Source organism: Balaenoptera ricei, chromosome 2, assembly GCF_028023285.1.
Source record: "Balaenoptera ricei isolate mBalRic1 chromosome 2, mBalRic1.hap2, whole genome shotgun sequence".
Lineage (NCBI taxonomy): Eukaryota > Metazoa > Chordata > Mammalia > Artiodactyla > Balaenopteridae > Balaenoptera > Balaenoptera ricei.
Window position 1 is genome coordinate 110,991,942 of NC_082640.1, and position 16,991 is coordinate 111,008,932.

Sequence of the window (16,991 nt, forward strand, 5' to 3'; positions counted from 1 at the left end):
AGATTCTCAGTGAGGACCAAGACAAAGTGGAAGAATCTAAGCAGAGATCAAAGCCCCGGGCCCCCACACACAAGGGAATAATACACAACAGATAGATCTCTACAGTCAGGATGGAGAAAGTGCACTGGTTACCTGACTACGCCAACTCATCACAGACTGGAAGGCGTTTCCTCTCTGGACAAGAGCGCGGGTGTGTGTTTGTTTTCAGGAAAAGGATAGCCCCATGGCTGATGGTAAACTGGAGATTACATAGATGAGGCAGAATGGTAAATTGATGGGAGGGCTTTAGCTACGTCTTCTGAGGGGTTCTTACATCAGGAAACAGAGGATCCCCTTGAGCCTACAAATAAGAGGACCAAGTCACCTGTCACATACCTGAATGTTTTCAGTTCTGAGTTGGGTTTTTCCCTAATAATGGGGACTTTGATATTTGGTAAGCTAGTGTCTTTTTTTTTTTTTTTTTTTTTTTTTTTTTTGGCTGCGTTGGGTCTTCGTTGCTGCGCGCAGGCTTTCTCTAGTTGCGGCGAGCAGGGACTGCTCTTCGTTGTGGTGCGTGGGCTTCTCATTGTGGTGGCTTCTCTTTGTTGCAGAGCACGGGCTCTAGGCACATGGGCTTCAGTAGTTGCAGCACGTGGGCTTCAGTAGTTGTGGCTCGCAGGCTCTAGAGCGCAGGCTCAGTAGTTGTGGCACACGGGCTTAGTTGCTCCATGGCATGTGGGATCTTCCCGGACCAGGGCTTGAACCCGTGTTCCCTGCATTGACAGGCGGATTCTTAACCACTGCACCACCAGGGAAGTCCCAAGCTAGTGTCTTTTAAGTCTTACAGACTTTTGAGACCCTCATAGTTAGAAATGGTGGATTATCAGGAGTTGGGATATGGACCAGAACTGGGAGACGAATGATAACCTGTAAGAGACTCCTCCAGGCTTCTACCCGCTCTGCCTTCCTTGGCTCGGGTGAGATCCGTGGGGATTCCGAGGGTAAGTGCTCCGCTGAATTCTGGCACAGTTTTCTCCCCGTGGAGTGGTTGATTGCTTGTCTCCTCCTCAGGTGTGTGGACATCCTGGAGCTCTGCGAGCAGGAGGACCTCATGTGGTTCCATTACCACACGCTGAGACTCTACAGCGCCTTGTGTGCCCTGGGAAACAGCCGCGTGGCTTACGCCCTGTGCAGCCACGTGGACCTCTCCCAGCTCTTCTACGCCATTGACAACAAGTACCTCCCCGGCTTCCTGCGCTCCGGCTTCTACGACCTGCTCATCAGCATCCACCTGGCCAGCGCTAAGGAGAGGAAGCTGATGATGAAGAATGAGTACATCATCCCCATCACCAGCAGCACCAGGAAAATCCGCCTGTACCCGGACGAGTCCAAGAGGCATGGGCTCCCTGGGGTGGGCCCGAGAACGTGCCTCAAGCCAGGGTTCAGGTTCTCCCCCTCCTGCTTCGTCATGACCAGCGAGGAACACCAGAAGCAGAGCCCCGAGATTCCCTTGGAGCTTCTCAAGACGAAGGCGCTGAGCATGCTGACGGAGGCAGTGCAGTGCAGTGGGGCTCACATCCGGGACCCCGTCGGGGGGTCCGTGGAGTTCCAGTTTGTGCCTGTGCTGAAACTCATCGGAACCCTGCTGGTCATGGGGGTGTTTGACGATGACGATGTTCGGCAGATCCTCCTTCTCATCGACCCCTCCGTGTTTGGGGAGCACAGTGGGGGCACGCAGGGCGGAGCAGAGAAGGAGGAGGTGACCCAGGTGGAGGAGAAGGCTGTGGAGGCTGGGGAAAAGGCCGGCAAGGAGGCTCCCGTCAGAGGCTTGTTGCAGACCCGGTTACCGGAGTCCGTCAAGCTGCAGGTAACTCTTTCCTGCCCTTGGAAAGAGCTGGGGAGGGAGACAGTGCAGCCTGGTGGTGACGCCAGGACTGTGGGCATTGGCCTGAATGTGGAGTGTAGCAGAGATGCTCAGGGAGAGCGCCCACTGGTCCTGCTTGTTCCTGAGCTGGAAGGTACTCCCTAAGTCTCCCCAAACCAAAACGAAAATACCAGCCCTCGTCAGTGAAGCGTGTGCTTTAGAACTGTTTTTCTGGTCCCAGTGACGGATTTTCCCTGATCTTCTCTCCTACCCTTTGGGACTAAAGCGCTCATTTGTGACATCTTGTCTGGAGACAGGGAGGAGCCTTTGGCCGTGGAGTTGTCCAAAGGAACTGGCTTGTAGGATGACCACACTCATCACCGGCTCTCATTTGTTGCCGTGCTCCGATCACAAGCCTGACGTGAACCGGTTACACTGGCACTCAAAGAAAGTGCCATCTGAGCTAGGAGCTCTGCTCACTTAGAGCTGCCCCCTTGCGCAGCTTAGTCTTACCAGACGTAAGCTAGCATCAGGGATGCACTGAAAGAGGATGGTGACTTTTGTCTTCTCAGCACTGAGAAGAGAGAAATGAAAACAAATAGAGGAGAAATGAACACAACACTGTAAATCAACTATACTTCAATAAATTTCTCTTCAAAAAAGAGAAAAGAAAAGAAATAGAGGAGAGCAGTTTATCTCAATGGAGTGACCCTGGTTCAGGCATCCCTGGATTTCAATTCCTGCTCCTCAGCCACTTCCTGGCTAAATAAATTTGCCAAGTCAGTAGCCCATCAGTCTTGACTTTATGATTTGTAAAATGTGGATGATGATATAGTAAAACATAATATTAAAATGTGTGTTTAAAAAATATAATTTGAAACATATGTTAGCGTAAAATATATTATAAAAAATAATCTGCAGTCGAAGCTCTCTTATCCAATATGATGGGATTGGTAGGTGGTCATTTCATCAAAACATTGAATATAGAGAAGAAGCATAACAAATTTTGCATATGTACCTTAAATATTTTATTAAAACATAGAAATGTGCTATTCTGATGGAGGGCCAAGACCTCTTCTTTTTTTTTTTTTTTTAATTTAATTAATTAAATTTTTTTAAAAAAAGATGTTACCTCAAGGCAAATGAAAATGAAAACAAAAATTACCAAAACCTATGGGATGCAGCAAAAATAGAAGAGGGAAGTACATTGCAATAAATATTTACATTAAAAAAAGGAGGAAGATCTCAAATAATCTAACTTTATACCTCAAGGAGCTAGAAAAAGAACAAACCAAGCCCAAATTTAGCAGAAGGAAGGAAATAAATATTAGAGCAGAAATAAATGAGATAGAAAACAGAAAAACAATAGGAAAATGTCAAAACTAAGAGTTGGCTTTTTTTATTGTAACTTTTCTTAACTCTAAAATTAAGAAAATAAGTGTGCCTGCAGTAGCCAGTTTAATTGAAGCAGGTATCTATATCCACATGATCTGGGGCAAGACCTCTTCTTTAATGTGAGTCCCTGACTGGCACGTAGCGTCCTCTCTTTTCCATGGATGACACCTGTCATGCACCATCTACGATTACCACTTTGGGGTCTTTAAGGTAGGCTGCAGATTTAGAGGTAATTGAAAGCAACCTGAGTGCAAAATGCTTCTAGATTTTTATGATTTCCCCCAACTTTTTATAGTTGTCTAACTCACACTCAATTTTAGCATTTAAAAAAAAAACAACTCACCTTTCACAGATGTTCCCTAGTCATTCAACTTAGTTTTCCTATTTCATTCACCCACATGACTTTAAATGTTGTAATTATAATCACAAGTAGGACGATCGTAAGCTCTGGGTCCCAGTTTACCTGGCGGGAGCAGAGGTGTGCAGATGTGCAGAGACTGTCCTGCTAGGTGACAGCACCCCACCACCCGGGGCCTTGTCTGTGCCCAGACACACTGGAGAGTGTTCTTTAGTCACGTGTGATGGGTTAAGTGGAGGTGGGTAAATAGAACTTCTGCTTTAGTAAAAATATGAGGAACACACATAAAGTATGGCAAGTGCCTGGCACGGTGTCTGGCAAATAGCTAGTGCTCAATAAGGTATGGCTATTTTTTTCTTATTAGTATAAATTCTAATAGTGATAAGATTAGTTATAACAACTGATCATAGAAAAACAGTGCCGATAAACAAAAACAATGAAAGATGGGGAGGGAAGCAGAGGTCTCGCTTTTCCATCATCCAGAACCAGAAGATGTCAGGAAGGAGACCCAGTGCTCATATGTACCATTCAGTGGTGGTTTCTGTACTGAGCTTAGAGCCCTGGGAAAACGCTCTCCTACATGCTGTTCTCTGTCTCCACAGGCAGACATGCTCTGTGTTTAATGAGCTCATTTTCCTGTTGTTCTCCTGGCTCAGCAGTAAAGAGCTGGGCTCTGGGTTCAAGTACTAATCCAGAATCATCCAGTAATGCCCAACTTGGATTCCAGTAGTAGCTCTATGATTACTCTGTGACACTGGGCAAGTTCCTTAAATTGCCTAAGTCTCAGTGTTACCATCTGTAGAATGGGGATGATAGCTGCTTCACCAATGTACATGACGTATTATTATATTCACGTGTGTGTACACTTTTGCAGATGTGTGAGCTCCTCAGCTATCTCTGTGACTGGGAGCTGCAGCACCGGGTGGAGGCCATCGTGGCCTTTGGCGACATTTATGTCTCCAAGCTCCAGGCAAATCAGAAGTTCCGCTACAACGAACTCATGCAGGCCCTGAACATGTCTGCGGCCCTGACTGCTCGGAAGACCAGGGAGTTCCGCTCACCCCCGCAGGAGCAGGTGAGAAGCCCCTCCCGAGCCTCCATCCCATTCCTAGGGAAGAGCTTGAACCCGACGAAGGAGGGTACACAAAGCCTTCATGGGAGGTTGAAAGACCCCGACCAGCACCAGGAGACAGGCTAGTCCTGTGCTGAGACAACTGGGAAGCCTCTGCCAGCTGTCTTGGGTGGAAAGATAACCTTCCAAAACCACACACAGAGCCAGGCTTCCTCCTTTCCTTCGCTCGCTCATGCCACCACTCCTGTCTCTGTTAGGATCCAGCTTCTACCCCTCAGAAGCATTTCTGTCCAGTCCTTCCAGAAGTCACTACTCTCCATCAGAGATCAACAGAATGTGGTCCGCATTTCCTGACTCGTGAGGGCGGGTGCACAGTCTTCCTTGACTGAGACCCTCTGGAATCCCCCCACCCCAGCCCCAGGAAGCCTGGAGGGCAGGACATGGATGAGGGAGTCCTCTCCTGGGATGTGTTGTCTCCATTCTTTGTGGTACCCCACCTCGTAGTCAGCCTCACCCGTTGAAAGCAGTTGAAAGGCTGCTTTGAAAAGAATGAACATCCTGGTGAGAAACTTGCAGATGAGGGAGGGACAGCTTGTAAAATAATAGTCTCCATTCGTCGCCACTGCTCGGCTGATCACATATATCCTGCAGGCCATTTGTCCCAGCTCCCTCAGTTTCAAAAGAGAAGATAGATCTTCCAGTGAAGACATTCATTTTTTGTCGTCGAAACCAAATCTTTGGATCTTATGTATATTTAATAAGCAGCCTATCCATAAATTGTTGTCGATATAATTACCACCATTTTGTAACAATGGCGAGGCCACCACAGCATGGTCCAATTACGTTCCTAAAACCTATTTTATAGGCTATAGATACTTATATTGGCTTAAAAATGAACCACCTATCTTGGCTCTTTAAGATGCCTTTGAATGATACTGGCCTTGATAAAGAGCAGACAGAGCTTCACATCTCTTTGCTAGAGGCAGAATGCCAAGGCCCTGTGGATTGGTGGGAACAGGTACTTTGCACTGTGCTGAGGAAAATACAGTGAGTGTGAATTATTCTTGAAGGCTTTACAGATGTTGTCAGGCTGCTTTTAGACTGGCAACAGGTGCGAACATTCCCTGTTTCACTGGGCAGATGCTGACTTGTATTTGTGAAAAACGGGAAGGTGGATGAAGTGGTGATTAAAACACTGCTGTTGGCTTCCGAGCCTGGCTCCCATTGCGCCCCCACCATCACTCACTGGGTAGTCTTGGACGCATTACTTCTCTTTGTCTCTCAGTTTCTTCGGGCTGCAAAATGTGGATGATGTTTGTGAGAATCCTATGAGATCATTCATTTAGATTGCTTAGCAGGAAATCTGTCAGGAAACATTCTGTAAGTACTACAAGCTGTCATTAGTTTTAGTGTCAGAGGTATTTGCATTTGCCTCATGCCATGTTCTATGCCCTTCTGTCAGTGAGCCAGTGAGTTTACACATGTTTTCTGGCATCTCCTTAAGCCAGCCGGGACTGGGTTGTCCATCTGACACCGTCATCCCCATAGACACAGCTCCTGATCCTGGATCCTAGAAGGGCCCTGCTGGCTGCACCGTCTTCTTGCCCCATTCTGCCTCCTTACCTTCTCTTCTGTCATCTTTGGGACCTAACCATCACTTCCTTCTTTAGCCTTCTAGACAATCCTCTGAACAATCATTTCAGACCCATTTCAGAAGTCTGTATCTCAAGAACTTGAGCAGACCTCAGAATCCCTGGAAGGCTGAATAAAACACAGATTGCTGGTCCCACCTCTAGGGTTTCTAATTCAGTAGGTCTAAGGTAAGGCCTGAGAATTTACATGTTTAGCAAGTTTCCAGGCTATGCTGATGCTGCTGGCCTAGAAATGAAATAAAAGCAGGGACCCTGTTACCAAATTCAGCTGTCCCATCTGCCACCCCTCCCAGAGTATTCATTTCTAGAAGGAACCTACCCATAGAACTTTCTAAGTAATTAAGAATTTAATATTGATAAACGATATGGAGGATTTCAATTTCAGGGCAGAGGAATGCAAAATCACTTGGAAAATAGGATACATAGGAATTAGAATTTTAAAACAGTGATATGATTACCTCATTCTTCTGTAACCTGTGAGGATAAAATAGAGGTTTTCAGCCCTATATCCATACACTATTCAGAGAGATGAAAAAACATACTTGGGGGATGTAACTAAGTACAAAAGTAGGTAAAGCGAAGATTAGTCCAGTGATTGTTGGCAAATTAGCCAAGCACAGTTTGCAAGCCTTTCACTTTGAAAAGGACTTTCTTTAAAGGGTATGACCTAGCAGAAAATTCAGTTCACTCCCCTTTTGGTTACGCCCTGAGGGCTGATGGGCCACTTGCTTCCTAGGTGTTCCAACAAAAGAAAGATCATTCAGTAAGAAATTAACTTTCAGATTCTTGAAATCAGACCTTCAGATCTGATTTTTATTTAATAAACAACACATCCATATATGTTGCTGATATAATTAGCATAATTTAACATTGTGGAACAACCACAAAAATTACTTTTCAAACCTGTTTTATCAATATTATTTTATTATAGACAATACCTTACCTTCTGCCAAAAACTTGTTTGCAGTAGAAGCTTTGAAAAAGGATCTTCCTAACAATATTAAATAAGGTTCATGGTTTAATAAAGGAGACTGTGAATTTTTTTCACCTAGATATCCTAAACAAAAGTAGAATATACCCCTTTGCCTGGTGTTTGGGTTACTCTGCCTGACACAGCAAAATGGACAAGATTACCTCTAGCTATTACTTCAGTGCCTCCAGATATTCACTAACCTGGTGTCATGGGTCTGTGGAAGAATTTAGACATCCAGAAATCTGAGTGACAGCTTTATTTTCACCAACTTTTCATTAATTTCTAAGAGCATTTCTTTCAATTATTGATGTAGACAGCAAAGCAAGTACCTAACCTTGTCACCCACAGAAATTACATATTTTTTCATATCATATTACAGAGTTCTAATACCTTGAAGTATCATTTACATTCATCACTACTTCAAGATCACAGTGCATGTGAGACCTGCTGCTAGATCTTTTTGTATATATGTTACTGTATCACAAATTTGTTTTTTGTCATGTTGATAACTGGATTGCAGTATAATTGTTTCTTTGTTTCTCTTTGTAATGCTCTATATTTTGTTTTAGGTATTTAAAATATTAATCTGAGAAAAAATCCACGGGTTTCACTAGACTGTCAGGTGGTCCATGGCACAGAAACAGTTAAGCATCTCTGACACAAAACTATAGGGGAAAAGATGACAGGCTGGCTGCAAAACTTAAAACCTACATGTCAAAAAAAATTCTGTAAACAAAATTAAAAGCTCACTAACAACTGGGAAATGTATTTGGAGTATATATTACCAAGAGTTAATAAACTGCAGATGTGCAAAGCACTCACTGATTAATTTTTAAAAAGATAATCACACAACAGAAAAATGGAGGAAGAACATGGATGGAAAATATATAAACTGTGAGATAAAAACAGTCCTTCTGGGTGGAAAAACAAAGTTCAACCTCACCAATTAAATGCAAATTAAAGCAACAGAGGGCTTCCCTGGTGATGCAGTGGTTAAGAATCCGCCTGCAGGGCTTCCCTGGTGGCGCAGTGGTTGAGAATGTGCCTGCCAATGCAGGGGACACGGGTTCGAGCCCTGGTCTGGGAAGATCCCACATGCCGCGGAACAACTAGGCCCGTGAGCCACAACTACTGAGCCTGCGCATCTGGAGCTTGTGCTCCGCAACAAGAGAGGCCGCAACAGTGAGAGGCCCGCACACAGCGATGAAGAGTGGCCCCTGCTTGCCACAACTAGAGAAAGCCCTCGCACAGAAACGAAGACCCAACACAGTCAAAAATAAATAAATAAATAAATAAATAAATAAAATAAAAAAAAAAAAGAATCCGCCTGCAAATGCAGGGGACACGGATTCGAGCCCTGGTCAAGGAAGATCCCACATGCCGCAGAGCAACAAAGCCTGTGCACCACAATGACTGAGGCTGCACTCTAAAGCCCACAAGCCACAACTACTGATCCCACGCTCCACAACTACTGAAGCCCACGCACCTGAGAGCCCATGCTCCACAACAAGAGAAGCCACTGCAGTGAGAGGCCCGCACACCACAACAGAGAGTAGCCCCGGCTCACTGCAGCTAGAGAAAGTCTGCGCACAGCAATGAAGACCCAACACAGCCAAAAATAAATAAATAAAATAAATTAATTAAAAAAAAAAAAAGATTAGGGCTGTTTAAAAAAAAAGAAAAATAAATAAAGCAACAGAGATATGACATTTTTCACCCATTAAATTGGAAACTATTTGAAAATATGTTAACTCTCACTACCATAATGGAGATGGCAAAGTAATACACACTCTTGTATAAATTTGGTATTAATGCAAATTGTTGTGAGCTTTCTGGAGGGCAGTCTGGCAATTAATATCAAAAGCCATTAAAATGGCAGTTCCAGTTGGAATTACTGGGTGGTGCATGCCAACATGACTGCGCTGGTAGTGAGAGGTGCTTGGGTCATGCAGAAGCCTGTGGACTTTGCAACGGTCCCACAGAGACTTTGACATAAGAAGCAGCCATGCAGCTGAGAGGGTCTTGGTGCTCCGGCTGGGTGTCAGACCTGAGCTGCTGAGGTGGGAGAGCTGAGTCCAGGACATTGGACGACCAGAGACCTCCCAGCCCCATGCAATATTAATCAGCAAGAGCTCTCCCAAAGATCTCCATCTCAATGCTAAGACCCAGCTCCACCCAATGGGCAGCAAGCTTCAGTGCTGAATGCTCCATGCCAAACAACTAGCAAGACAGGAACACAACCCCACCCATTAGCAGAGAGGCTGCCTAAAGTTATACTAAGATCACAGACACCCCAAAACACACCACCAGACGTGGCCCTGCCTACCAGAGGGACAAGATCCAGCCCCACCCACCAGAACACAGGCACCAGTCCCCCCCCCCCCCCCGCCAGGAAGCCTACACAAACCACTAAACCAACCTCACCAACTGGGGCAGACACCAGAAATAAGAGGAGCTACAAACCTGCAGGCTGGGAAAAGGAGAACCCAAACACAGTAAGTTAAACAAAATGAGAAAACAGAGGAATATGCAGCAGGTGAAGGAGGAAGGTTTTTACCCACCAGACCAAACAAATGAAGAGGAAATAGGCAGTCTACCTGAAAAAGAATTCAGAGTAATGATAGTAAAGATGATCCAAAATCTCAGAAATAGAATAAAGAAAATACAAGAAACGTTTAACAAGGACCTAGAAGAACTAACGAGCAAACAAATGATGAATAACACAGTAAATGAAATTAAAAATACTCTAGAAGGAATCAATAGCAGAATAACTGAGGCAGAAGAACAGATAAGTGACCTGGAAGATAGAATAGTGGAAATAACTGCTGCAGAGCAGAATAAAGAAAAAAGAATGAAAAGAATTGAGGACAATCTCAGAGACCTCTGGGATAACATTAAATGTATGAACATTCAAATTGTAGGGGTCCCAGAAAAAGAAGAGAAAAACAAAGGGTCTGAGAAAATATTTGAAGAGATTATAGTTGAAAACTTCCCTAACATGGGAAAGGAAATAGTCAATCAAGTCCAGGAAGCGCAGAGAGTCCCATACAGGATAAATCCAAGGAGAAACATGACAGGACACATATTAATCAAACTATCAAAAACTAAATACAAAGAAAAAATACTAAAAGCAGCCAGGGAAAGCAACAAATAACAGACAAGAGAATCCCCATAAGGTTAACAGCTGACCTTTCAGCAGAAACTCTGCAAGCCAGAATGGAGTGGCAGGACATATTTAAAGTGATGAAAGGAAAAAACCTACAACCAAGATTACTCTAACCAGAAAGGATCTCATTCAGATTTAATGGAGAAATTAAAACCTTTACAGACAAGCAAAAGTTAAGAGAATTCAGTACCACCAAACCAGCTTTACAACAAATGCTAAAGGAACTTCTCTAGGCAGGAAACACAAGAGAAGGAAAAGACCTGCAAAAACAAATACAAAACAATTAAGAAAATGGTAATAGGAACATACATATTGATAATTACCTTAAATGTGAATGGATTAAATGCTCCAACCAAAAGACACAGACTGGCTGAATGGATGCAAAAATAAGATCCATATATATGCTGTCTACAGGAGACCCACTTCAGACCTAGGGACACATACAGCCTGAAAGTGAAGGGATGGAAAATGATATTCCAGGCAGGTGGGGAAAAAACGAAAGCTGGAATAGCAATACTCATATCAGATAAAATAGACTTGAAAATAAAGACTGTTAAAAGAGATAAGGAAGGACACTACATAATGATCAAGGGATCAATCCAAGAAGAAGATATAACAATTATAAATGCTTATGCACCCAACATAGGAGCACCTCAATACATAAGGGAAATTCTAACAACCATGAAAAGGGAGATCAATAGTAATACAATAATAGAAGGGGACTTTAACACACCCCACTTACACCAATCGACAGATCATCCAAACAGGAAATAAATAAGGAAACACAAGTTTTAAATGACACAACAGACCAGATAGATTTAATTGATATTTATAGAACATTCTACCCGAAAGTGGCAGAATACACTTTCTTCTCAAGTGCACATGGAACATTCTCCAGGATAGATCGTATCTTGGGTCACAGATCAAGCCTAGGTAAATTTAAGAAATTGAAATCATATCACGTATCTTATCTGACCACAACGCTGTGAGACTAGATGTCAATTGCAGGGGGAAAAAACTGTAAAAAATACAAACACATGGAGGCTAAACAATACGCTACTAAATAACCAAGAGATCACTGAAGAAATTAAAAAATACCTAGCAACAATGACAATGAAGACACAATGATCCAAAACCTATGGGGTGCAGCAAAAGCAGTTCTAAGAGGGAAGTTTATAGCAAAACGATCCTACCTCAAGAAAGAAGAAAAATCTCAAATAAGCAACCTAAACTTACACCTAAAGCAATTAGAGAAAGAAGAAGAAGAACAACAACAACAACAAAAAAACCCAAAGATAGCAGAAGGAAATAAATCATAAAGATCAGATCAAAAATAAATGAAAAAGAAATGAAGGAAACAATAGCAAAGATCAACAAAACTAAAAGCTGGTTCTTTGAGAAGATAAACAAAATTTGATAAACCATTACCCAGACTCATCAAGAAAAAAAGGGAGAAGACTCAAATCAACAGAATTAGAAATGAAAAAGGAGAAATAACAAGTGACACTGCAGAAATACAAAGGATCATGAGACATTACTACAAGCAACTATATGCCAATAAAATGGACAACCGGGAAGAAATAGATAAATTCTTCGAAAAGTACAATCTTCCAAGATGGAACCAGGAAGAAATAGAAAATATGAACAGACCAATCACAAGCACTGAAATTGAAACTGTGATTAAAAATCTTCCAACTAACAAAAGCCGAGGACCAGGAGGCTTCACAGGTGAATTCTATCAAACATTTAGAGAAGAGCTAACACCTATCCTTCTCAAACTCTTCCAAAATATAGCAGAGGGAGGAACACTCCCAAACTCATTCTACGAGGTCACCATCACCCTGATACCAAAACTAGACAAAGATGTCACAAAAAAAGAAAACTATGGGCCAATACACTGATGAACATAGATGCAAAAATCCTCAACAAAATACTAGCAAACAGAATCCAACAGCACATTAAAAGGATCATAAACCATGATGAAGTGGGTTTTATCCCAGGAATGCAAGGATTCTTCAACATACGCAAATCAATCAATGTGATAAACCATATTAACAAATTGAAGGATAAAAACCATATGATAATCTCAGTTGATGCAGAAAAAGCTTTTGACAAAATTCAAAACGCATTTATGATAAAAAACCTCCAGAAAGTGGGCATAGAGGGAACCTACCTCAACATAATAAAAGCCATATATTACAAACACAGCCAACAACATTCTCAGTAGTGAAAAACTGAAAGCATTTCCTCTAAGATCAGGAACAAGACAGGGTGCCCACTCTCACCACTGTTATTCAACATAGTTTTGAAAGTTTTAGCCACAGCAGTCAGAGAAGAAAAAGAAATGAAAGGAATCCAAGTTGGAAAAGAAGTAAAACTGTCACTGTTTGCAGATGACATGATACTATACATAGCAAATCCTAAAAATGCTACCAGAAAACTACTAGAGCTAATCAATGAATTTGGTAAAGTAGCAGGATACAAAATTAATGCACAGAAATCTCTTGCATTCCTATACACTAGCAATGAAAGAACAGAAAGCGAAATTAAGGAAACACTCCCATTTACCATTGCAACAAAAAGAATAAAATACCTACAAATAAACCTACCTGAGGAGACAAAAGACCTGTATTCAGAAAACTATAAGACACTGATGAAACAAATCAAAGATGATACAAACAGATGGAGACATATACCATGATCTTGGATTGGAAGAATCAACATTGAGAAAATCGCTGTAGTACCCAAAGCAATCTACAGATTCAGTGCAATCCCTATCAAACTACCTATGGCATTTTTCACAGAACTAGAACAAAAAATATTACAATTTGTATAGAAACACAAAAGACCCCAAATAGCCAAAGTAATCTTGAGGAAGTAAAACGGAGCTGGAGGAATCAGGCTCCCTGACTTCAGGCTATACTACAAAGTTACAGTAATCAAGACAGTATGGTTCTGGCACAGAAATAGAAATATAGATCAATGGAACAGGATAGAAAGCCCAGAGACAAAACCACACACATATGGTCACGTTATCTTTGACAAAGGAGGCAAGAATATACAATGGAGAAAAGACAGCCTCTTCAATAAGTGGTGCTGGGAAAACTGGACAGCTACATGTAAAAGAATGAAATTAGAACACTTCCTAACACCATACACAAAAATAAACTCAAAATGGATTAAAGACCTAAATGTAAGGCCAGACACTATAAAACTCTTAGAGGAAAACATAGGCAGAACACTCTTTGACATAAATCACAGCAAGATCCTTTTTGACCCACCTCCTAGGGTAATGGAAATAAAGTAAAAAATAAATGAATGGGACCTAATGAAACTTAAAAGCTTTTGCACAGTGAAGGAAACCATAAGCAAGACAAAAAGACAACCCTCAGAATGGGAGAAAGTATTTGCAAAAGAAGCAACTGACAAAGGATTAATCTCCAAACTATACAGCAGTTTGTATAGTTCAAGCAACTCATGCAGCTCAATATCAAAAAAACAACCCAGTCCAAAAATAGGCGGAAGACCTAAACAGACATTTCTCCAAAGAAGATATACCGATTGCCAACAAACACATGAAAGAATGCTCAGCATCACTAATCATTAGAGAAATGCAAATCAAAACTACAGTGAGGTATCACCACACGCCAGTCAGAATAGCCATCATCAAAAAATCTACAAACAATAAATGCTGGAGAGGGTGTGGAGAAAAGGGAACCCTCTTGCACTGTTGGTGGGAATGTAAATTGATACAGTCACTATGGAGAACAGTATGGCGGTTCCTTAAAAAACTAAAATAGAACTACCATATGACCTAGCAATCCCACTCCTGGGTATATATCATGAGAAAACCATAATTCTAAAAGAGACATGTACCACAATGTTCACTGCAGCACTATTTACAATAGCCAGGACATGGAAGCAACCTAAGTGTCCATCGACAGATGAATGGATAAAGAAGATGTGGCACATATATACAGTGGAATATTACTCAGCCATAAAAAGAAACGAAATTGAGTTATTTGTAGTGAGGTAGATGGACCTAGAGTCCGTCATAGAGAGTGAAGTAAGTCAGAAAGGGAAAAACAAATACCGTATGCTAACACATATGTATGGAATCTAAAAAAGAAAAATGGTTCTGATGAACCTAGGGACAGGACAGGAATAAAGATGCAGATGTAGAGAACGGACTTGAGGACACGGGTGGCAGGGGGAAGGGGAAGCTGGGACGAAGTGAGAGAGTGGCATGGACTAATATATACTACCAACTGTAAAACAGATAGCTAGTGGGAAGCAGCCACATAGCACAGGGAGATCAGCTCAGTGCTTTGTGACCACCTAGAGGGGTGGGATAGGGAGAGTTGGAGGGAGGGGATATGGGGATATATGTATACATATAGCTGATTCACTTTGTTATTGAGCAGAAACTAACACAACATTGTAAAGTAATTACACTCCAATAAAGATGTAAAAAAAAAAAAAATCATAAGGGGAAAAAAAAGCCATTAAAATGTTCAAACCTTTTGGTCCAGCCATTTCGCTTCTCTGAGTCTATCCTAAGAAAATGATCAGAGAAATTCAAACCAACTTTATTTTACAAGGATAAAAAAAATGAAAACAACTTAAATATTTCATAGCAGATCATTAATTTTACATGTATTTTATATAAACTGCTGTTCATCCTTATAATGAAATGTAATGCACCTGTTAAAGATCAGGTTAAGAAAATTTTAAAATGCTCGAGGTAAATTAAGTGGAAAATTTGAGTTTCAAAAAAGTTTATTTAGAGTGTGATCTCAATCTGCATACATAAAGATATTAACTAAAATATTAACAGTGGCTGTCTTTGAGTGGGGAGATCTCAGTAAATTTTCTTCTTTAGGTAATCTCCAAGTTTTGTGTAATTAATAAATTACCTTTATAATCAGAGAAAAGTGAAAGCTACTTTTATTTTTTTTTAGCATGTCATAGTTTATTGCTTTGTTTCATTAGTGTATTTTTTACATCTTTGTATTCTCATGACTCATCTCTCCAAAGATCATTTAAAATGCCCTGGATGCATGACTTTTTTCTCAGAATCATGCATTCTTTCTTAAAGACAGAAATTAGAGCCATAGTCACCAAAGTAATTATTCTGAAGAAGGAGAGCAGAGACAGTATCTTGGTGATGAAAAGCAATATTGCTGGAATTTTTTTTTTTTTATTTGTAGTGGGGTTTTTTCCCCAGTTATTGAGATCTGGTTAACGCATAACACTGTATAGTTTAAGGTGTACAACATAATCATTTGATATATGTATATATTGTGAAATGATCACCACAGTAAGCTTAGTTAACATCTATCACCTCACATAGTTATGAATTTCTTTTTCCTATGATGAGAACTTTTAAGATCTACTCTCTTAGCAATTTTCAACTACAGTATTGTTAACTATTGTCGCTATGCTATACATTACCTCCCCAGGACTTATTCATCTTATAACTGGAAGTTTGTACCCTTTTTTAAAATTTTTATGTTTTATTTTTTATTGAAGTATAATTGACTTACAATGTTTCAGATGTGCAGCAAAATGATTCAGTTATAGAAAGCTACTTTTAAATGTTGGCCATCTTTACCGAAAAAAATAATAATAATCGAGTTAGATAAAATTTGCAAAGAAATACTAGGTGTCTGACTAAGGTTGGATCTGAGTTCTTTGGACAGACATTGAGAACCAACTAGCCATTCTTCTTTGTCCCTCAAAGATCAACATGCTTCTTAACTTTCAACTGGGGGAGAACTGCCCGTGCCCAGAAGAGATCCGGGAGGAGCTGTATGACTTCCACGAGGACCTTCTCATTCACTGCGGTGAGCTTCTGAGATAAAAGCTTTATGAAAGACAAGTCTGTTCATGATTCCTTTGTTAGAAGCTCAGGGGGGGTTGCGAAGTTAGTTTTCTATTTTAAATTACAATACTAATTGTCCAAGAAATGATTCTCTCCAAGACTGTTTGGGGCAGAGAAGATACAGGACATCATCCAGGCATAATACATGACTGAAACTACTACCTAGAAGAAATTTTGCTGAGATCTAAGAGAGAACTGGGTCTCTAAAGAAGGAAGGAAAAGAACTGATCTTTATATAAACCTCACCCAGTTTACCTCAAGTTAGATAGTTCGGACTCTGCTCCCAGCTGAGCCAAGATTCTGATCCCCTTTGCTTTTTAGCTTCTGCAATGATATAAGTATGGCCATGTCTGCCCTTAAGGATTCTGAACAAGCCATCCCTGCTTAGATACGTATCTGCTGGTTTTAAAGAGGCTCTCAGCAATTGTGCTGCTTGTACATGGGTGGGTTGAGTACTACGTGGATAAGAGATGACTTTTTCATTTGAAGTAACTCATGGTTAACTCTTTCTTTTTGGACACTCTAGAGCCCATTTTGGGTATGGGTTAGAAAAAGGTAAGTCTTGGGATTGAAATTACTTAATGTTCTTGTATACAAGAAATCATCTTTTTAGAAAACTTGCCGAAAGACATGATGTAGATAAATACT

General features: G+C 41.2%; 1 protein-coding gene across 4 annotated transcripts in view; it reads left to right on the forward strand.

The window, feature by feature from the left end:
* RYR3 (ryanodine receptor 3) overlaps positions 1 to 16,991 on the forward strand; it is a 553,341-nt gene that overhangs the window by 368,151 nt on the left and 168,199 nt on the right. For all 4 annotated transcript variants that reach the window (XM_059913701.1, XM_059913702.1, XM_059913703.1 and 1 more), the window contains exons 35-37: positions 1,051 to 1,846; positions 4,471 to 4,671; positions 16,203 to 16,305. In XM_059913701.1, coding sequence (XP_059769684.1) covers positions 1,051 to 1,846; positions 4,471 to 4,671; positions 16,203 to 16,305 — 1,100 coding nt within the window. The remainder of the gene's footprint in view (positions 1 to 1,050; positions 1,847 to 4,470; positions 4,672 to 16,202; positions 16,306 to 16,991) is intronic.